The 24,580-nt window shown below is 40.2% G+C and overlaps 1 protein-coding gene across 9 annotated transcripts in view; it reads right to left on the bottom strand.

Annotated features, from left to right (window-relative positions):
* The window catches only part of TET3 (tet methylcytosine dioxygenase 3), a 111,380-nt gene that overhangs the window by 19,634 nt on the left and 67,166 nt on the right, over window positions 1-24,580 (bottom strand). For all 9 annotated transcript variants that reach the window (XM_027099092.1, XM_027099093.1, XM_027099094.1 and 6 more), the window contains one exon: window positions 6,858-6,948. In XM_027099092.1, the coding sequence (XP_026954893.1) occupies window positions 6,858-6,948 (91 nt within the window). The remainder of the gene's footprint in view (window positions 1-6,857; window positions 6,949-24,580) is intronic.

Raw genomic sequence — 24,580 nt, 5'->3', positions numbered from 1 at the left:
TGACATTTGAACAGATGAGGACAAGATAGCTGAGGCCAGGGGGAAGTGACCCTACCCAGTACAAACTGGCTCTGAGATTCCCTTGGACAGTAAACACGTCTGGTTCCTGCATACACCCCTGCCCTGGCCCATACATGTGTGCACACACTCAGGGATTCACCACATTCAGAGGTGATGAAACTGTGGCCCCCAGAGCTGAACTGACCTGCCCAAGACCACACAGCTACCTGGGGGCAGTGGTGGTTAAAGTGCAGCCTTGGAGGTCAGAGAGCTGGGGCTTGAGTGCCAGCGCAGCACTTCCTTGTTACAGGACCATGGCCAAATGACTGAACTTCTCTAAGCCTCAGTTTCCTCATCTGTAAAATGGATATAAAAATGGTTCCTGTCTCCTAGGCTTGGGAAAAGATCAAATGAGATAATCCACAGGGAGTGCCTTAAAGTACTCTGAAGTTCCTGGCATGAGGGAAGAGCCCAGTAAATATTAATTATTCTTAATACTGTAAACATCCATCTTGCTGAATTGTCTTATTTTTAATAGCTTTTTAGTTTCAAGTACAATAATATTATTGTCTACAAGTACTGGTTATTTGCCACCTCCTCCTTTCCACTTTCCATGCCTCTATTTCCATCTCTTTTGTGTCTGTACTGGCCAGCCCCTTCCAAAGCACTAGCAGGCATCTTTGCTTATTTCTTGACTTTACTGGAAATGTTTCTAACTACTCATCCCTGGGCATGAAGCTCGCTGACTTTGGGACAGAGATAGAGACTCCCTTACTTTGAAGGGCTCTACTAAGGGTTTCCTGTTCTAAGGATTTTTTTCTTTTCTTTTCGTTTTTTTTGTTGCATTGGGTCTTCGTTGCTGCGTGCGGGCTTTGTCTAGTTGCGGTGAGCGGGGGCTACTCTTTGTTGCGGTGTGCCGGCTTCTCGTTGCGGTGGCTTCTCTTCTTGCAGAGCACGGGCTCTAGGCACGCGGGCTTCAGTAGTTGTGGCACGTGGCTCAGTAGTTGTGCACGGGCTTAGTTACTCCGCGGCATGTGGGATCTTCCCGGACCAGGGCTAGAACCCATGTCCCCTGCAATGGCAGGCGGATTCTTAACCACTGCACCACCAGGGAAGTCCTTGTTCTAAGGATTTTTAATCAAGAATCGATCAATTTTATCAAATACATTTTTAGCAACTAAGGACACAGATGATTGAATGGTTTTTCTCCTTTGGTCAATTAACAAGGTATGCTATTTTAACAGACTGTCTAAAGCAAACAATCCTTATATTTCTGTAATAAATCCAATTTGGTCACAGCATATTTTAATATACTATTTAATAGAGGATAATGTTATCATAGCTACTACATATTCTGTTTTACATATTCTTTATATAAATACATATATAGTTACACATAATTCTTTATCTCATCCACTCTACTTCTAGGAATCTCTACCTCAGACATAACTGTACAAATACACCAAGATTTAGGAACAAGATATTCATTGTTGCATCTACAAGAGAAAATTTAGAAAGAACTTAAATATCCAGTATAGGACTGGCTAAATAAAACATAATAAAACAAATGTCCATGCAATGGAAAACCATGTAGTTGTCAAAAAGGATTCTACAGAACTGTATGTACTGACACGAAAGAAATTAAGTGGGGTGGGGGGTAATAGCTACAAACATGAGGATAGTATGCTTGACCCCATTTTGTTCAAAATTTCTCTATATACGTATGTGTCTCTTCACAAATGCTTAGAAAAAATAGTAACGTATGCGTCAAACTTAAAAAAAATTTTTTTCTTCTAAGAAGGATAATTATTAGAGAGCTTTATTCACTCTAGACTTTTAAAAAACAGACTTTTATAGACATGTTTTATTTTTGTAATTGGAAAAGAAAACAAATATTAAAAAAAATGCTTCTGGGCTTCCCTGGTGGCACAGTGGTTGAGAGTCCGCCTGCCGATGCAGGGGACACGGGTTCGTGCCCCGGTCCGGGAGGATCCCACATGCTGCAGAGTGGCTGGGCCCGTGAGCCATGGCCGCTGAGCCTGCGCGTCCGGAGCCTGTGCTCTGCAACGGGAGAGGCCACAACAGTGAGAGGCCCTTGTACCGCAAAAAAAAAAAAAAAAAAAAAAAAAAAGTGCTGATCTAAGGTTTCTCTGAGTTCAATGTTCTCTATTTCACTCAAGACCTCAGGAATGAGGTGAAAAGCTGATAACTGCCACATTAAAATTCTAAGGCTACGTTAGTCCCTTATAGAATGTGTTTGGAGACAGGACTCTGGGGAGTTTATATAGCGTGGTCTGGCTCAAGAGGAAAAGACCAGATAGTGCTGCTTTTGTTTGGTTCCTGGAAAACTTTCAGCTCCACAAGCATCTATCAGGAGCGCAGAGCCTGGACACTCAGTGTGTCCTGGGGTCGCTGTGGGAAGAACAACCTGAGGTGACCATACTGTTCGCACTGGAACGGACAGGATATCGTGTTCCCCACAGGAGGGTGAGCTGAGGACACAGACCAGGGCTTTCTGACCAAGACCTTTCCCACCGTCTCATCCTTGTGAGAAATGCTTCCTGTAGTGAACTTCATATTTGAGAGCAAATAAAAGGGCCAAGCACTGTCTGATCAGTTAGAATTTTTTTTTTTTTTTTTTAACCAGAACCATCTCTGTGTTTAAAGACAACCAACCAACTCTGGATTTAGTTCTTTTTTCTTAAATGTCTTACTTTCCGGCCTATCATTAAGAGGCTAGGATACAGGTGAACTCCTAGACCCTACACTAAGTCTGGAAGGGTAGGCTGAAACCTTATTCTAAAGGGTAACTTCATCGTCTTAGCCAGTGATTCTCAAAGGTGGTGCTGGGACCAGCATCCCCTGGGAACTTGGGAGGAATGCAGACTCTCGGGTCCCATCCCAGACCTGCTGGGTCAGAAGCCCTGGGGTGGGGCCCAGCGATCTGCGCTTTCACAAGTCCTCCAGAGACCTGAAGCATGCTCAAGCTTGATAACCGCTGATCTAAAGTTGTGATTCTTCAGGGTTACCTTTATCACACATTAATAAGACCAGTTCCCCCCACACTCAGAGGATTTGCTGGCACGGTGTTGGTGCTTTCATTCCTAGCATGAACATTTAATGAACTCCTAGGCTGCAGAGAATCCCCTTTCCAGTTAGAGGACACGTGGCCCTGTGCAGCAGGCCATTCTCAGATATGGGTTTGAACACCTGACTCCAATTATCTATGACAACAAGGACCTGGGTACCCAGGAGGTATGGAACCCATTAACAAATCTGATAATATTTTAGGACTTGCTTTCAACCTCCTCCTTTCACAGTCTTTCCCAGATAAACTAAAAGCACCAACATCCCCTGGATTTCAGTTTTCTTCCCTCTTTGCCTTGGCCAACTCCTGGCAGTGGAGTGGTCCTGCAGAGTAAGGGTTGGGCGGGAAGTCTAGAGAAAGAGACAGCCTGGATCATTCACAAACTAGACCCCCCTCCAGGTGATTTTCAGCAATCATTCATTCCCCTCCTGTTCCAGAAGGAGCTTAAAAAGATGTCTATGTGATAAAAATAACAGGTGATGAAATCAGAGTAAAGGGGGAAACAGATAGACATGATGTTGTTATGCAAAATGCAGATGGTGGGATCTTGTGCATATTTTTAAGAGATGAGCCTAGAACATTTCATCACATGAGAAATCAAGGAAGCTAATGAAGACTCCTTAGGGTCATGTCAAAAGGACTCAGGAGTGAACCTGAATAGGCTCCCACGGGCCAAAGATGAGAAATTACGTTCCTCCTAATGAGGATACACAAATCTGGCTCTAAGCTTACAAGCAGCCAACATAAAGATGGAAACACAATCTGTTCCATGATTTACAAGGCCCTTAAGATAAAAATAAACCAGTTGCTGAGGAAAAACACAAGTATTCCTGGTCTTGAGAGGAATTCCTCCCTTGGATCAGTTTCTGGAGAATCTACACTTGGCTGTTATTTTTAAAGCAATGACAAAAAAAAAAAAAGGACAAATCTCAACTTTATCATTATCTCTTAATCCTTATTTCAAAACATACTCTTCTATAACTAAAAGTTATTGAGAGAGCTGTCTAGAAATCTTGCAAAATTGCTACCAAAAAACAAACACACATAAAAACTATACCAGATCAAACCTGTACATTTGACTCCCCTGCAGCCCTCAACCTGTAAAAAATAGTGTCAAGATTCCTCACAAAAATCGCTGGCCAAAAAGAATGCTCAACATCATTAATCATTAGAGAAGTGCAAGCCAAAACTACAATGAGGTATCATCTCACACTAGTCAGAATGGCCATCATCAAAAAACCTAGAAACAATAAATGCTGGAGAGGCTGTGGAGAAAAGGGAACCCTCTTGCACTGCTGGTGGGAACGTAAATTGATACAGCCACTATGGAGAACAGTACGGAGGTTCCTTAAAAAACTACAAATAGAATGACCATACGACCCAGCAATCCCACTACTGGGCATACACCCTGAGAAACCCATAATTCAAAGAGTCATGTACCACAATGTTCATTGCAGCTCTATTTACAATAGCCAGGACATGGAAGCAACCTAAGTGTCCATCCACAGATGAATGGATAGAGAAGATGTGGTACATATATACAATGGAATATTACTCAGCCATAAAAAGAAACAAAATTGAGTCACTTGTAGTGAGGTGGATGGACCTAGAGTCTGTCATACAGAGTGAAGTAAGTCAGAAAGAGAAAAACAAATACCGTATGCTAACACATATATGGAATCTAAAAAAAAAAAAAAAAAAAGGTAACGAAGAACCTAGGGGCAAGACGGGAATAAAGACACAGACCTACTAGAGAATGGACTTGAGGACACAGGGAGGGGGAAGGGTAAGCTGTGACAAAGTGAGAGAGTGGCATGGACATATATACACTACCAAACGTAAAATAGATAGCTAGTGGGAAGTAGCCGCATAGCACAGGGAGATCAGCTCGGTGCTTTGTGACCACCTAGAGGGGTGGGAGAGGGAAAGGGAGAGGGAGGGAGACGCAAGAGGGAAGAGACATGGGGATATATGTATATGTATAGCTGATTCACTTTGTTATAAAGCAGAAAGTAACACACCACTGTAAAGCAATTATACTCCAATAAAGATGTTAAAAAAAAAAAAAAACTCGCTGGCCAAAATAATGCCCGCTCCAACCTCGAAGCTGTAACACATACACATGTGGGCACATGCAGGCGTGCGTGAATAACCCACACACTGTTGTAAATGTTTCATTCTCACCAACAATGTACTAGGGTTCCCTTTTCTCTACATCCTTGCCAACATTTGTTATTTGTAGACTTTTTGATGATTCTTATGGACTCAGAGGTGCTCTTTCAATCAGTCTTGAATTTACAGATTGGGTCCTGGATCAAATGCTTTTCTGATGGGCTTCTATGAACACAAATTTTTCCAGATGGTACACGATAAGTGTTTACAGCAGATCACTGTGCTCCATCCATCTTACCTTTTATTCATTCAGGGATATCACTACAGTTATTTAGTTCAAAATCATGTTCCCTGCTATATTAATGACAGTATTAGTTACCCTGGTCAGACAAAATCTGGTCCCCAAATTTGTAGAAATTCTAAGCTATAATTCTCAGCCCCCAGCCTTCCACACATCTGTATGTCTACGTATATGTATGAGCAAACATGTTTATGTCTTACATAATTTACGCCTTTGCTATTAAAATACTAATGTTTGTTATAAAAATGCAGTCAGTAAATGCAGATATGATGTAGACACCCTGTATGTAATATTTACTAGTAAGCACTACGTGCTTTCCAGACATCAATTCAGTTTATCCTCATAACTCTCCTCCAGTGTATGTACTTTTATTTTCTCCATTTTGCAGATAAGAAAACCGAGTCACAGAGAAGAAAAGCAACTTACCAAAGAACTCATCAGTAAGTGGAAGGGCCAGGACTGGACCTTAGTCTAGCTCCAGTGTCCATGTGCTCTCAATCACCAAGCTATTTTTACCTCTACACACTGGAACTCACAGTATTTAATAGCTACTGTGGACACGTACATAGATTTTAAAGTTTCTATCAGTACAAAACTGCTTAAAAAAGCAAAACAGAGCTGTCAAGTAAAAGCCCTATAGTCTTGAGTTCGAATTGGAAGTGTATATAAACTCAGTGTGTGTATTTAATCACTAAACAGTAGCAAAACTAAAAAACCTACACATACCTCTTGGCTCTTTCTACTGAAATGGCCTAGAAAAATGAGCACCCCCAGCACCCAGAGTCTGTTTTCTAAATATTTCTTCCCCCAATAAAAATACGAGAAATCAAGAACTAGGATCATGTCAAAAGGACTCAGGAGACAACGTGAATAGGTGCCCACTGGCCAAAGACGAGGCATACATTTCTCCTCTTGGTGGTACAAAACACCACCTAGGAAGTAATTTTGAAAGAAAGAAACAATCTGATTCTGATCAAGCCTTTAGATCTAACCAATTTACACGACACAGGGCAGAAGAACCTGTTAAACAATACCACAGGAAAGGTAGCAGCAAACTTCAGACCATGAGAAACTCTACAGGACACACAACCATTTAACCCCATTTCTTTAATAAAAACTGTTTCAAGAAAGAGTGAGATAAAAGGGGGTTATGGGGATCTGTAAAGGGCAGACCTATAGAAAAAAGAAACCCTGGGCCCTGGGGGTGAAAATCCCACATTCAACTTTTCAGTCTGTGTATCAGGGATTCCTTTCTGTAGGCTGTCTAGTATAAGGCAATGAAAACGAGAGGTGCTTAAAAGCCATATTCTGTTAACAACTTGCCCACTTCTCCTTGGACATCTGTGCATCACTCACCGCTCCTCCATGAGTTCCCGGATGGAGGCTACCGTGGGGCCAGATCCCAGATGAGTGTAATACGGACCTTCATCTTTCTCCACTATTTGTTCTGCAGAAATACAAAGTAAACATTATTTGGAGACATCAATTCATTAATATTAATTTAGGAAGGCAAACCATCAATAGGAAAATTAATGGCATAGTACAAAACAGGAAATTCAATGGCTTATACACATGTGGAAATATGTTCACCCCCATTAGAAATCAGGAAATACAAATTAAAATCACAATGAAACACCATTACACACAGACCAAATTGGCAAAAATTTAGAAATCTGATAAAACTATGCATTATCAAGACTGAGGCTTAACCACTCTGGAATTTAGTTTATCATTATACATAATCTAGACCAGAGGTCAGCAAACCACTCCACTCCTAGATACAGACCCAAACCAGCTGAAAACAAGGACTCAAACAACACCTGTATGCAGTGTTCATTGCAGCATTATTACAAGAGCCAAAAGGTGAAAACAACACAAGTGTCCATCAACAGATGAACAAAATGTGGTATATCCATACAGCAGAATATTATTCGACCATAAGAAGGATTTATTCTGATACGTGCTATAACACGGATGAACCTGGAAAATGTTAGGCTAAGTGAAATAAGCCAGACACAAGAGGACAAATATTGTATGATTCCACTTACAGGATATATCTAAAATAGGTAAATTCATAGAGGTAAAAATTAGATTAGAGGTTACCAACCGCTGGGAGGAGTGGGGAATGGGGACTTATTACTTAATAGGTAGAGTTTCTGTTTAGTGTTGAAACAGTTTTAGAAATAGTGGTGATGGTTGCACAATATTGTGAATGTAATTAATGCCACTAAACTATACACTAAATAATGGTTAAAATGGCAAATTTTATATTATGTATGTTTTACCACAATTCAAAAAAGAGAAAGGAATAAGTACTGATACATGCTACAATGTGGGCGAACCTTCAAAAACATTACAATAAGTGAAAAAGTCAGACACAAAATATCACATATATCGCGTGATTCCATTCATATGAAATAATCCAGGATAGGTAAAGCCATAGAAGCAGAAAGCAGAATGATGGTTGCCAGAGGCTGGGAGGAGGGAGGAATGGAGAGTTACTACTTAATGGGTATAGGATTTTATTTTAGAATGATGAAAGTGTTTTGGAACTAGATAGAGGTGATTATTTCACAATATTGTGAATGTACTAAATGTCAGTGAATTGTACACTTTAAAATGATTAATTTGGGGGGGGGGACCTTCAAGATGGCAGATGAGTAAGACATGGAGATCACTTTCCTCCCAACAAATACATCAGAAATACATCTACACGTGGAACAACTCCTACAGAACACCTACTGAACGCTGGCAGAAGACCTCAGACCCCCCAAAAGGCAGGAAACTCCCCACATACTTGGGTAGGGCAAAAGGAAAAAGAAAAAACGAAGACAAAAGAATAGGGACAAAAGAACGTGCACCTCTGGGAGGGAGCTGGGAAGGAGGAAAAGTTTCCACACACTAGGAAGCCCCTTCACTGGAGGAGACGGGGGTAGGCGGAGGGAAGCTTTGGAGCCACGGAGGAAAGCGCAGTCACCGGGGTGCGGAGGGCAAAGCGGAGAGATTCCCGCACAGAGGATCGGTGCCGACCAGCACTCACCAGCCTGAGAGGCTTGTCTGCTCACCCGCAGGGGCGGGCGGGGGCTGGGAGCTGAGGCTTGGGGCTTCGGAGGTCAGACCCCAGGGAGAGGACTTGGTTGGGTTGGCTGCGTGAACACAGCCTGAAGGGGGCTAGTGCGCCACAGCTAGCCGGCAGGGAGTTCGGGAAAAAGTCTGGACCTGCTGAAGAGGCAAGAGACCATCCTTTCAGCGTGCACGAGGAGAGAGCATTCCTCCCCAGTGTGCCCACAGAAAGGCAGAGCACCGCCTAAGCAAGCTCCAGAGACTGGCATGAGCCGCGGCTATCAGCTCAGACCCCACAGACAGGCATGAAACACTAAGGCTGCTGTTGCAGCCACCAAGAATCCCGTGTGCGAGCACAGGTCACTATCCACACACCCCCAGGAGCCTGTGCAGCCCGCCACTGCCAGGGTCCCGAGATACAGGGACAACTTCCCTGGGAGAACAGACGGCGCACCTCAGGCTGTTGCAATGTCACGCTGGTCTCTGCCGCTGGAGGCTCACCCTGCATTCCAGTTATGACTACTGTACCCCTCCCTCCCCCCCGACCTGAGTGAGCAAGAGTGCCCTAATCAGCTGCTACTTTAACCCCCTCCTGTCTGGCCGGGAACAGATGCCTGAGGGTGACCTACACAGAGAGGTGGGCCAAAACCAAAGCTGAACCCCAGCAGCTGTGTGAACAAAGAAGAGAAAGGGAAATCTCTCTATGCAGCCCAAGGAGCAGCATATTAAATCCCCACAATCAACTTGATGAACCATGCCTCTGTGGAATACCTGACTAGACAACGAATGTTCCCAAAATCGAGGGAGCAGACTTTGGGAGCAACAGTAGACTTGGGGATTGCTGTTTGCAACTGATTTGTTTCTGATTTTTTTTTTTTTTTTTTTTTTGCGGTGCACGGGCCTCTCACTGTTGTGGCCTCTCCCGTTGCGGAGCACAGGCTCCGGGTGCGCAGGCTCAGCGGCCATGGCTCACGGGCCCAGCCGCTCCATGGCATGTGGGATCTTCCCGGACCGGGGCACGAACCCGTGTCCCCTGCATCGGCGGGCGGACTCTTAACCACTGCGCCACCAGGGAAGCCCTGTTTCTGATTTTTATATTTATTTTAGTTTTTAGTGCTTGTTATCATTGGTGGATTTATTAGTTTGGTTGCTCTCTTCTTTTATTTTTATTAATTATTTTTTCATTTTATTATTGTATTAATTTATTTTTTTTTCTTCCTTTTTTCTTCTTCCTTTTCTTCTGAGCCGTGTGGCTGACAGGGTCTTGGTGCTCCAGCCGGGTGCCAAGCCTGAGCCACCGAGGTGGGAGAGCTAAGTCCAGGACATTGGACCACCAGAGACCTCCCGGCCCCATGTAATATCAATTGGTGAGAGCTCTCGCAGAGATCTCCAGCTCAACACTAAGACCCAGCTCCACCCAACGGCCAGCAAGCTCCAGTGCTGGACGCCCCATACCAAACAACTAGCAAGAGAGGAACACAACCCCACCCATTAGCAGAGAGGCTGCCTAAAATCATACTAGGGTCACAGACACCCCAAAACGCACCACCAGACACAGCCCTGCCCACCAGAAAGACAAGATCCAGCCCCACCCACCAGAACACAGGCACCAGTCCCCTTCACCAGGAAGCCTACCAGAACACAGGCACCAGTCCCCACTACCCACCAGAACACAGGCACCAGTCCCCACTACCAGGAAGCCTACACAAGCCACTGACCAAACCTCACTCACTGGGGGCAGACACCAAAAACAACGGGAACTACAAACTTGCAGCCTGCGAAAAGGAGACCCCAAACACAGTAAAAAAATGAGAAGACAGAGAAATATGCAGATCAAGGAGCAAGGTAAAAACCCACCAGACCAAACAAATGAAGAGGAAATAGGCAGTCTACCTGAAAAAGAATTCAGAGTAATGATAGTAAAGATGATCCAAAATCTTGGAAATAGAATGGAGAAAATACAAGAAATGTTTAACAAGGACCTAGGAGAACTAAAAAGCAAACAAACAATGATGACCAACACAATAAATGCAATTTAAAATTCTCCAGAAGGCATCAATAGCAGAATAACTGAGGCAGAAAAACAGGTAAGTGACCTGGAAGATAAAACAGTGGAAATAACTACCACAGAGCAGAATAAAGAAAAAAGAGTTGAGGACCGTCTCTGAGACCTCTGGGACATTATATGTACCAACATTTGAATTACAGGGGTCCCAGAAGAAGAAGAGAAAAAGAAAGGGACTGAGAAAATATTTGAAGAGATTATAGTTGAAAACTTCCCTAATAGGGGAAAGGAAATAGTCAATCAAGTCCAAGAAGCACAGAGAGTCCCATATGGGATAAATCCAAGGAGAAACATGCCAAGACACATATTAATCAAAAACTAAAAACAAGTTATTTAATTTAACAAAAATTAAATACAAAGAAAAATATTAAAACCAGCAAAAATATTAAAAGCAACAAATAACATACAAAGGAATCCCCATAAGGTTAACAGCTGATCTTTCAGCAGAAACTCTGCAAGCCAGAAGGGAGTGGCAGGGCATATTTAAAGTGATGAAAGGGAAAAACCTACAACCAAGATTACTCTAGCCAGTAAGGATCTCATTCAGATTTGACAGAGAAATTAAAACCCTTACAGACAAGCAAAAGTTAAGAGAATTCAGCACCACCAAACCAGCTTTACAACAAATGCTAAAGGAACTTCTCTAGGCAGGAAACACAAGAGAAGGAAAAGACCTACAAAAACAAACCAAACCAATTAAGAAAATGGTAATAGGAACATATATATCAATAATTACCTTAAATGTAAATGGATTAAATGCTCCAACAAAAGACACAAACTGGCTGAATGGATACAAAAACAAGACCCATATATATGCTGTCTACAAGAAACCCACGTCAGACCTAGGGACACATACAGACTGAAAGTGAGGGGATGGAAAAAGATACTCCATGCAAATGAAAAACAAAAGAAAGTTGGAGCAGCAATTCTTATATCAGACAAAATAGACTTTAAAATAAAGATTATCACAAGAGACAAAGAAGGACACTACATAATGATCAAGGGACCAATCCAAGAAGAAGATATGACAATTTTAAGTATTTATGCACCCAGCATAGGAGCACCTCAATACATAAGGCAAATGCTAACAGACATAAAAGGGGAAATCGACAGTAACACAATAATAGTATGGGACTTTAACACCCCACTTTCACCAAAAGACAGATCATCCAAAATGAAAATGAATAAGGAAACACAAGCTTTAAATGACACATTAGACGAGATGGATTTATCTGATATTTATAGGACATTCCATCCAAAAACAACAGAATACACTTTCTTCTCAAGTGCTCATGGAACATTTGCCAGGATAGATCATATCTTGCGTCACAATCAAGCCTCAGTAAATTTAAGAAAATTGAAATTGTATCAAGTATCTTTTCCGATCACAACACTATGACACTAGATATCAATTACAGGAAAAAACTGTAAAAAATAAAAACACATGGAGGCTAAACAATACATTACTAAATAACCAAGAGATCACTGAAGAAATCAAAGAGGAAATCAAAAAATACCTAAAAAAAATGATAATAAAAACACGACGACTCAGAAAGAGAAAAACAAGTACCATATGCTAACACATATATATGGAATCTAAAAAAAAAAAAAGGTTCTGAAGAACCCGGGGCAGGACAGGAATAAAGATGCAGACCTACTAGAGAATGGACTTGAGGACACAGGGAGGGGGAAGGGTAAGCTGGGACGAAGTGAGAGAATGGCATGAACATATATACACTACCAAATGTAAAATAGCTAGCTAGTGGGAAGCAGCTGCATAGCACAGGGAGATCAGCTCGGTGCTTTGTGACCACCTAGAGGGGAGGGATAGGGAGGGTGGGAGGGAGACGTAGAGGGAGGAGATATGGGGATATATGTATATGTATAGTTGATTCACTTTGTTATAGGGCAGAAACTAACACACCACTGTAAAGCAATTATACTCCAATAAAGGTGTTAAAAAAAAAAGCACAAAACACGATGACCCAAAACATATAGGATGCAGCAAAAGCAGTTCTAAGAGGAACTTTACAGCAATACAATCATATCTCAAGAAACAAGAAAAATCTCAAATAAACAACCTAACCTTACCCCTAAAGCAATCAGAGAAAGAAGAACAAAAATACCCCAAGGTTAGCAGAAGGAAAGAAATCATAAAGATCAGATCAAAAATAAATGAAAAAGAAATGAAGGAAACAATAGCAAAGATCAATAAAACTAAAAGCTGGTTCTTGGAGAAGATAAAATTGATAAACCATTAGCCAGACTCATCAAGAAAAAATGGGAGAAGACTCAAATCAATAGAATTAGAGGGGCTTCCGTGGTGGCACAGTGGTTGAGAGTCTGCCTGCCGATGCAGGGGACACAGGTTTGTGCCCCGGTCCAGGAAAATCCCACATGCCACGGAGCGGCTGGGCCCGTGAGCCATGGTCACTGAGGCTGCGTGTCCGGAGCCTGTGCTCCGCAGCAGGAGAGGCCACAACAGTGAGAGGCCGGCGTACAGCAAAAAAAAAAAAAAAAAAGAATTAGAAAGCAAAAAGGAGAAGTAACACTGCAGAAATACAAAGGATCATGAGCGATTATTACAAGCAACTATATATGCCAATAAAATGGACAACCTGGATGAAATGCACAAATTCTTAGAAAAGAACAACCTTCCGAGACTGAACCAGGAAGAAATAGAAAATATAAACAGACCAATCACAAGCACTGAAATTGAGACTGTGATTAAAAATCTGCCAAAAAGCAAAAGCCCAGGACCAGATGGCTTCACAGGTGAATTCTATCAAACATTTAGAGAAGAGCTAACACCTATCTTTCTCAAACTCTTCCAAAACATAGCAGAGGAACACTCCCAAACTCATTCTATGAGGCCACCATCACCCTGATACCAAAACCAGACAAAGATGTCACAAAGAAAGAAAACTAGAGGCCAGTATCACTGATGAACGTAAGATGAAAAAATCCTCAACAGATTATAGCAAACAGAATCCAAGAGCACATTAAAAATATCATACACCATGATGAAGTGGAGTTTACCCCAGGAATGCAAGGATTCTTCAATATACACAAATGAATGTGATACACCATATTAACAAACTGAAGGATAAAAACCATATGATCATCTTAATAGATGCAGAGAAAGCTTTCGACAAAGTTCAACACTGATTTATGATATAAACCCTGCAGAAAGTAGGCATGGAGGGAACTTACCTCAACATAATAAAGGCCATATATGACAAACCCACAGCCAACAACATTCTCAATAGTGAAAAACTGAAACCATTTTCTCTAAGATCAGGAACAAGACAAGGTTGTCCACTCTCACCACTATTATTCAACATAGTTTTGGAAGTTTTAGCCACAGCAATCAGAGAAGAAAAAGAAATAAAAGGAATCCAAATCGGAAAAGAAGTAAAGCTGTCACTGTTTGCAGATGACATGACACTGTACATAGAGAATCCTAAAGATGCTACCAGAAAACTACTAGAGCTAATCAATGAATTTGGTAAAGTAGCAGGATAGAAAATTAATGCACAGAAATCTCTGGCATTCCTATACACTAATGATGAAAAATCTGAAAGAGAAATTAAGAAAACATTCCCATTTACCACTGTAACAAAAAGAATAAAATACCTAGGAATAAACCTACCTAAGGAGACAAAAGACCTGTATGCAGACAACTATAAGACACTGATGAAAGAAATTAAAGATGAAACAAACAGATGGAGAGATATACCATGTTCTTGGATTGGAAGAATCAACATTGTAAAAATGACTATACTACACAAAGCAATCTATAGGTTCAATGCAATCCCTACCAAACTACCAATGGCATTTTTCACAGAACGAGAGGAAAAAGTTTCACAATTTGTATGGAAACACAAAAGACCCTGAATAGCAAAGCAATCTTGAGAAAGAAAAACGGAGCTGGGGGAATCAGGCTCCCAGACTTCAGACTATACTACAAAGCTACAGTAATCAAGACAGTGTGGTACTGGCACAAAAACAGAAATATAGATCAAGGGAACAGGATAGAAAGCCCAGACATAAACCCACATACATATGGTTACCTTATCTTTGATAACGGAGGCAAGAATATACAATGGAGAAAAGACAGTGTCTTCAATAAGTGGTGCTGGGAAAACTGGACAGCTACATGTAAAAGAATGAAATTAGAACACTCCCTAACACCATACACAAAAATAAACTCAAAATGGATTAAAGACCTAAATATAAGGTCAGACACTATCAAACTCTTAGAGGAAAACATAGGCAGGACACTCCTTGACATAAATCATAGCTAGGTCCCTTTTGATCCACCTCCTAGAGAAATGGAAATAAAAACAAACAAATGGGACCTAATGAAACTTAAAAGCTTTTGCACAGCAAAGGAAACCATAAATAAGACAAAAAGACAACCCTCAGAATGGGAGAAAATATTTGCAAACGAAGTGACTGACAAAGGATTAATCTCCAAAATATACAAGCAGCTCATGCAGCTCAATATCGAAAAAACAAACAACTCAATCCAAAACTGGTCAGAAGACCTAAATAGACATTTCTCCAAAGAAGATATACAGATTGCCAACAAACACATGAAAGGATGCTCAATATCACTAATCACTAGAGAAATGCAAATCAAAACCACAATGAGGGGCCTGACTTCACTGGTGGCACAGTGGTTAAGAATCCACCTGCCAGTGCAGGGGACATGGGTTCAAACCCTGGTCCGGGAAGATCTCCCATGTCGTGGAGAGGCTATGCCCATGTGCTGCAACTACTGAAGCCGTGTGCCCTAGAGCCCGCAAGCTACAACTACTGAGCCCATGCACCGCAACTACTGAAGCCCGCACAACTAGAGCCTGTGCTCCACAACAAGAGAAGCCACCGCAATGAGAAGCCTGTGCGCCGCAACGAGTAGCCCCCACTCAATGCAACTAGAGAAAGCCTGTACGCAGCAACGAAGACCCAATGCAGCCAAAAATAAATAAATACATTTATAAAAACAAACACACAAACCACCATGAGGTATCACCTCACACCAGTCAGAATGGCCATCATCAAAAAATCTACAAACAATAATTGCTGGAGAGGGTGTGGAGAAAAGGGAACCCTCTTGCACTGTTGGTGGGAATGTAAATTGATACAGCCACTATGGAGAACAGTATGGAGGTTCCTTAAAGAAACTACAAATAGAACTACCATATGACCCAGCAATCCCACTACTGGGAACATACCCTGAGAAAACCATAATTCAAAACGAGTCATGTAACACAATTTTGACTGCAGCACTATTTACAATAGCCAGGACATGGAAGCAACTTAAGTGTCCATCCACAGATGAATGGATAAAGAAGATGTGGCACATATATACAATGGAATATTACTCAGCCATAAAAAGAAACAAAATTGAGTTATTTGTAGTGAGGTAGATGGACCGAGAGTCTGTCATACAGAGTGAAGTAAGTCAGAATGAGAAAAACAAATACCGTATGCTAACACATATATATGGAATCTAAGAAAAAAATCGTTCTGATGAACCTAGGGGCAGGACAGGAATAAAGACGCAGACGTAGAGAATGGACTTGAGGACACGGGGAGGGGGAAGGGTAAGCTGGGACCAAGTGAGAGAGTGGCATGGACATATATACACTACCAAATGTAAAATAGATAGCTAGTGGGAAGCAGCCGCATAGCAGAGGGAGATCAGTTCGGTGCTTTGTGACCACCTAGAGGGGAGGAATAGGGAGGGTGGGAGGGAGACGCAAGAGGGAGGGGATATGGGGATATATGTATACATATAGCTGATTCACTTTGTTACAGAGCAGAAACTAAGACAACATTGTAAAGCAATTATACTCCAATAAAGATGTTAAAAATAAATAAATTTTATGTTATGTGAAGTTCTCCACAATTAAAAGAAACTATTGACTCACACAACAACATGGATGATTTTTAAATGAGTTTTTCTAAGTGAAAGAAATGAGACTCAAAGGACGATGTAATAGTAACTCTGGAAAATACTACATTGACTGGATACTATAAGGCTACAAACAAAAACAACTTTACACAAATACTGTACTACAGTGCGTAAATTTGTTTCATGTCTAGGGAGACATACAACTAAACGCGATGTGTTATCCTGCAATGGGTCCTATAACAGAAAAAGGACTTTAGTGGAAAAACTGACGAAATCCAAAGTCTATAGTTAATAGTATTGTGCCAACATTAACGTCTGTTTTAAATGCACCATAAATATGTAAGATGTTTATATTATGGGATGCTGGATAAAGGGCATACAGGGACTCTCTGTGCCAACTCTGCAAATCCTCTATAAATGTAAAATTATTTCATAGTAAAAAGTTAATAAAACGAACAAGCAAAAACAAGAAACTATGCAGGGGACCCTAATTTGCTGATCCTGTCCTAGAGGAAATCTTGGCCACATGCATCAAAAAATGTACAAGGATTTTCACAGCAACATATTTGCAGTAGTCAAAATGGGAAACAACCCATAATCCAGCAACAGTGGAATGGATAAATAAAACACAGTAGAATCATATAATGGCATATATCCAGCAATGAGAATTGACAAACTGCAACAAAATGGTTGAATACCATACCACCATAGTTAGTGAACGAAGCACAGCACAGAATACAGTAAGATTATATCTAAATGATATTCAAAACCAGGTTCAACCAAACTATACTGTTTAGAGATCCATACATAGGTGGTAAAATTATTAAATTGAAATATAAAATATAAAAAAATGATTTTTTGCCTACAGAAATGGCAATTTCATACAGCTCAATCTTAAAGAAATACAAGGAAATCATTGTCACAAGTCAAGAGAGTGGTCGCCTCTGGGGGACAGGAGAGGAATGTGATTGGGAAAGGTATACAGGGGACTTCTGGGGAACTGGAAAGGGCCTACTTTTTGATTTAGGTGATGGTTACACAGGTGTTCATTTTATAAATTTTCATTAAACTGTACATGAATGCTTTGTGTACTTGCCTATATACGGAGTTCACAATTTTTAAAAGGTAAAAAATTAATGTCATACCTGTTCTATGCAGAACATCATGCTCAGTTTTATGGGGAAAGCGAGAAGGACAAAACTAATTGGGGCTTTAAAAAGTGTATGGTCTAGTTGGGTAGATAAGACCCATATATAAGAAGATACCTTATAGCATTTCCAGTCAATGGGGAAAGATTAATTTTTCAATGCATGGTGTTGGAACAACTGAGGAAAAAATTTTGCTCCACACTTAATAACTTACCCCAAAATACATTCCAAGTGGTTGAAAGATTTAAATACAAAAAATTAAACTATACAAGTTCTAGAAGAAAAACAATGGATGAGTTTTTAAAAATAATCATAGAAGTGGGAAGGTCTTCTCTAAGTATAACATGAAATTCTGAAGCCAACACACACACACCAAAAACTCTGATAAATATAACTAGAGAAAAATTTATAGTAATAACTACCAAAAGTCAAGCCAAAAGACAAATACTGGGGAGAAATATCTGGAACTCACACCAGACAAACACTGCTTTCTTTAACAGATCAAGAACTCCTACAGCTAAATAAGGTCAATAATACAAGAGATAAATGAAAAAAAGATAAAACTGGTTCTTTGAAAGGGAATGAAAATGGGTCAAACATATGTAAAGGTACAATAAAGTACCAGTTTTACCCTTCAGATGAGTCACCATCAAAGTCTGATAACTCCTCCTGTTGGTGAGGGTACAGGAAAACAGGCAGTATGGAAAGTAATTTAGCAATATACTAAAATTACAAATGCCCAATCTGTTTGACTCAGTAATTTCAAAGAATGTCAAATTCTTCTAAGAATTTATTTTTAGGAATTTGGATATACTTGCATATGTACAAAGTGATATTGTATATACAAGAATACTCACTGCATCTTTTTTAAAATAAATTTATTTATTTAGTTTTGGCTGTGTTGGGTCTTCATTGCAGTGCACGGGCTTTCTCTAGTTGCGTCGAGCGGGGGCTACTCTTTGTTACGGTGCGCAGGCTTCTCATTGCGGTGGCTTCTCTTTGTTGCGGAGCACGGGCACTAGGCGCGCGGGCTTCAGTAGTTGTGGCACGCGGGCTCAGTAGCTGTGGCTCGCGGGCTTAGTTGCTCCTCGGCACGTGGGATCTTCCTGGACCAGGGCTCAAACCCGTGTCCCCTGCATTGGCAGGCGGATTCTTAACCACTGCGCCACCAGGGAAGTCCCTCACTGCATCATTTTTAATGGCAAAATATCAGAAACTTAAATGTCCATAATACATTATGTATTATAAATACATTATAGCACAACCATATAATGGAATACTAAGCAGCTATCAAAAGGAGTTAGGCAGCTTCAGATATACTGACCAAAAAATAACCTCCGAGATATTTTAAGTGAGGAAACAAGCAAATTTCAGTATAGCATGTGTAATACGCTATAGTTAGTATACACACACAATCACATATACATTAGTATATACACACACATATGCAAGCCTAAAGGTGTATATGTCATTACCCACACTAAGAATAAGGGTAAGAGTAAGACTCATGTTGTGAAAATGAGTTCAGCTGTATTCCTAGTTTAAAACAAGCAAACAAAAGGTTGGCAATGGTATGTGCATCCCAGTAGATGAACTGATGCAAGTTGTCTATCACTTATGGTTTCTGCTCATGGAGACTCTTCATCCCCCCTTGTATTATTGTCATGGTCTCCTAACTGGTCTCAGCCCTCTGAGGTCATCCTACCTAATACCACCAGTTATACTTCCAAAACAGAAATCTGATCAGACCAGTTCCCACTGATGACTCCATGCTAGACAGAAGACAGAACCCAAATTCCAGAACACAGTCCACAAGGCCCCCGAGGAGCCATCTCTGCACACTGCCCAGCCTTGCATCCTGCGACAGCTACCACAGCTTCTTTTACACAGCCATGCAATACTCCTGTGTCTTGAAACACGTTTTCTCATTGACCACAGTGCTTTCATTTCTTTCCTTCTTTGGAAAAACTCATGTCATAAGGCCTAGTTTAAATGCCACCTTTTCTGTGAAACCCCACTGAACTTCTCCTTTTCCCTCTGGACTCCCAGAGCACCTTTCATACAACAAAAATATCACATTTTTATTGTTACCATGTATCACATTTTTATTGTTACCATGTCACAGCAGAATGAACACAGATTTTACAGAGACCTGGGCAACTGTGATGAGTTATCTTCCCAGCCTCTCTAATCCTCACACCTTCTTGTGTAAAATACATAAAGGGCCAAGTGCAGTATTTGGTGTATAATATGAACTGAGTATGTAGCTGCTGTCTAGGCTCTGCCAAACAAATTGTATGATTGTGACCAAGTTACACAGCCCTTATGAGCTTTAGAGCAGTGAAAGTAATGTTTCTATATTTTAGATTTGTTGAGGATTAGATGATATGTAAGGTACCTAGCACAGTCCTCAACCTATCCATGCTTAAATGTTTTCATCCTTTTCAACTAAATGATTAAAAATTACTTGCTCCAAATATGCACTGTTTTGAACCATAAGACAGAGAGGATCATAGAAGGATGTATGTGAAGTGGGGGAGGGAAAGAGACCAAGGTTTGGGTAGGGAGAGAGAACGTAAGAATATGGGTGTTGGAAGTAGTGGTCTGAAATCTCTTTACAGGTGCTAGAATACTACAGCCTATATGGAAAATAGAACACAGGAATATGCCAGAGCTTCTGGGCTCTTTTCTAGTTTCTACTGTCTGGAGAAAAGTCAAAGTAATGGATTGACTGTAGGGTGTCACACTGGAACTAGAATATAATGTACTTTTTGGTGATTACCTTCTGTCCCAAATCAGAAAAACTCAAAATTACAGTTAAAGGCAGAGAAAGGAGATTTTCAGAAGAAAATCTTGGCAACTCTATCCTAGCAGCTAGGGGAAAAGATATGAAGCTCCAAAACCAAGCTAACCTGAAAATTATAATAGATGGTCAAGCTCCTCTGGGAAGGCCACTAACACACAAAGGGCAGACACAGCTCCAAGTGTCAAGCAATACCAAAGTCATTCTCTCCCTTTTGCTGTTTACAAGGCATCCCAAGTAGTTGTTTAGAAGTCTTGTTTTTCTTAATTACATCCCTTTCCCTGATTATACATATATATATATATACACATATACACGCATTTCCCTTTCCTTGATTAGATGTCTGTACGGGGGAGAAGACATTCTATGGGAAGAAACTGGACTTACAGCCTAATATGCTTAGTTATAAAACTAGTAGACATTCCCAAATTTAATTCTCCTAATTTGTATATATATTTACATATATATGAGGATATATATCATTATATATATATATCCTCATTTTATATATATATCTTTAGCGTGGCAATGGGCTTGTAGTTAGTTACAGTGCCAGACAGGTGACAATACTCTGCAAGGTTGGGGTAAGGTTCTATAGAATATAGTATATGCTCTGAATCAGTGACAAATATATGCTTCTGTTTTCCCATAGTAAAATGAGGTTTATTAACATTCTTAGTGCTGTCTAGTGCTATTAATCAAATCCAGTAGATGAGTTTACCCTATTTATACTTATTACTGTAACATGTACATGGTCTTCTGTCATTTTATATTTTCCATGTTTATGTTTCCTTGTTTTCTTTCCTTTTTTTTTTTTTTTTTTTTGCAGTATGCGGGCCTCTCACTGTTGCGGCCTCTCCCGTTGCGGAGCACAGGCTCCGGATGCGCAGGCTCAGCGGCCATGGCTCACGGGCCCAGCCGCTCCACGGCATGTGGGATCTTCCCAGACCGGGGCACGAACCCGTGTCCCCTGCATCGGCAGGCGGACTCTCAACCACTGCGCCACCAGGGAAAGCCCTCTTTCCTATCTTTTTAAATAGATTTTGTATTTTCTTTTACTTCCCCCTGCCCCACCAATCTATAGTATGCTTTTAGTAATGCTAATGGTACTGTGGGAAAGAAAGAAGTCAGCACCCTTATACAATTTCTCACACCTCTTCCCTCACTTTACCTCCTGCTTTTTGTTGGTATCCTTGTGAACATATTTCACCCCCCCCATTATAAAAGAGATATTTAATATAAAACAAAGTTCTAGTATAAATAAATACATTACCTTTTGTTTCAGAAAAATAATACATTTAGCGTTCACTGCCAGCCCCTTCACAGTACAGCTTCCCCGATCTGTTACTTATTTGATTCACCTCCAGAAAATTTAAGTTCTAATATATTTGGAAATGTTTTTATGAGGTCTTTACACATGAATGGCAACTTTATTGGGCATAGAATTCTTAAGCCAAACATTTTATCTCAATATCCCGAGAACTGCAATTCATATATCCAACAAAGAACTCACATTACTGATCAATAAGAAAAAGACAGAAACACAACAGAGAAATGGGAAAATGGCTTGAACTCTACCAAAGAGGACATATATTAGTGATCAGGGAAAGGTAAATTAAAGCCACAATGAGGTGTGATGATATACCTACCACAATGGCAGAAAGTCTTTTGATACCATTTGCTGGTTTAGATGTGGAGTACTGCTGGTGGGAGTTTAAACGGCTACAACCACTTTGGAAAACGGGCAGTACCTACTAAAAGCTGAACACATACAATTTCAGTCCTAGGTATACACCCAATAGAAGTATATAAGTGTGTACATACATGTACCAAGGGATGTATATAAGAACGTCTTATAGCAGCATGCTTCATAATAACCCCAAATTGGAAACGATCCAAAAGACCATCAACAATCTAATGGATAAATGGTGGTATATTCATATTATGAAATGGAATACTATATAGCAATGAGAATGCATGAACTACAAATATTGCTACACAACACAGATGAACCTCACAAATACAACACTGAACAAAAGAAGCCAGAATATAAAATACGTACATGTGAAGTTCAAGAACAGCCCAAACTGATCAACGTGGTTAGAAATTAGAATAGTACTTACCTTAGGACAGGAGTCAGTAGACTTTTTATGTTAAGGGCCAGATGACAAACGTTTAAGGCTTTGCAGGGAATGCAGTGTCTGTGGCAACTGTTCCTCTTTGCTAATGTAGAGCAAAAGCAGCCACAGACAGTACGTAAACAAATGAGGGTGATTGTGTTTCACTGAAACTTCGACATTGAAATCTGAACATCATATAATTTTCATGAGTCATGAAATACTATTCTTCTTTTGATTTTTAAAAACAATTTAAAAACCTAACAAACTTGTTTTTAGCTCACAGATGTTAACCAGACTTGGTCTGCAGGCCATACTTGGCTTTAGGGAGTCAGGTGTAAGTGACTGGGTGGGGGCATATGGAGGTTTCTGATGTGATGGTAAAGTTCTGTTTCTTGATCTAGATGTGGTTACACAAGTACATGCTTTTTGTAAAACTGTACAGGCATACATCATTTTATTGTGTTTTGCAGATACTGTGTTTTTTACAAACTGAAGGTTTCTGACAAACCTGCGATAAGCAAGTCTATCAGTGCAATTTTTCCAATAGCATTTGCTTCTCTTCGTGTCCCTGTGTCATGTTTTGGTAATTCTCACAATATTTCAAACTTTTTCATTATTATTGTATTTGTTATGGTACTCTGCGATCTTTGATGTTACTATTGCAAAAAAAACTACAACTCGCTGAAGTCTCAGATGATAGTTAGCATTTTTTAGCAATAAAGTATTTAAATTAAGGTACTTTTTAATTTTTTTTAAGATATAGTGCTATTATACCCCTAACAGACTACAGTATAGTGCAAACATAACTTTTACAAGCACTGGGAAACCAAAAATTCCATGGGACTCGCTTTAATGTGATATTCACTTTATTGCAGTGGTCTGGAACCAAACCCACAATATCTCCGAGGTATGCTTACAATTTATATACCTTCCAATATGTGTTTCAATTAAGAGAATGCTTTTAAAAAATTAAACATTAAAAATGTTTTTTTAAATTTATTTATTCATTTAGGCTGCGCCAGGTCTTAGCTGCAGCAGCATGTGGGATCTTCGTTGCGGCATGCATGCGGGATCCAGCTTCCCAACCAGGGATTGAACCCAGGCCCCTGCAGTGGGAGCTCGGAGTCTTACCCACTGGACCATGAGGGAAGTCCCTAAGAGAATGTTTTTGAAAAGTATATCTTAAATGGTAAAAAAAAATTAAAAAAAAATTTAAAAATCCAAGTATGTATGACCAACTTAATTTTTGGTTAATTTATTTGTAGGGAATTCTTCATCCTTGGAATTCATCTTGAAGTTCATCCAGATTATTTGTCAATTTTTATTCATTTTCTTTCATTTAAAAAACATTTTCTATTTTATCTTTGACTCTTGCCTGTGTTCAATTTGTTTCATGATCTTTGCTGGAAACACCAGCAAATGTTCCCAATATTCCCGACAGAATGAATCTGTGGAGAATCCCTCCTGCCTCTCTTCTGTATCCCTTATCTCCACTCTGATTATGTTCATTTCTATTTTCTTCTTCTACTTTGGAGCAGTCTTTCAAGCCTGTCCTTCTTCCTCACTGATTGGCTTTTTCTGTAACTCTGATTCTGCTTTTTGCAGCTTCTAGTACACTGTAAGTGCTTTGTGAAGTGGCACATTTCTGCAGTTTAATCCATACCTCTTGTGACTTCTTTGTCACTTTAATCTAGGACCTCATCTTTCATTTCTGGTTTCACAATGAACATTTTAGTCAACTTTCTTGAAGGTATAAATTAGTTGTTCAAACTCTTCTTGTATTTCCTAATGTAAGTCTTCACTTGAATATCCTATTTAATCCCTCTACTTTTCCCCACAGAATCTGAATGGGTTGCACGTTGAATTTTTTGTTTGTTTGCTTGTTAATTGGTCTTTCAATGGAGTTTAGCTCCCGGCTTTCTCCCCCTTGGCACTATTGACACTTTGGACTAGATAA

The sequence above is a fragment of the Aethalodelphis obliquidens genome, unplaced genomic scaffold (assembly GCF_003676395.1).
Source record: "Aethalodelphis obliquidens isolate GAN/ISIS:26980383/991018 unplaced genomic scaffold, ASM367639v1 scaffold128, whole genome shotgun sequence".
NCBI lineage: Eukaryota > Metazoa > Chordata > Mammalia > Artiodactyla > Delphinidae > Aethalodelphis > Aethalodelphis obliquidens.
This window is presented reverse-complemented; position numbering and strand designations above follow the sequence as displayed.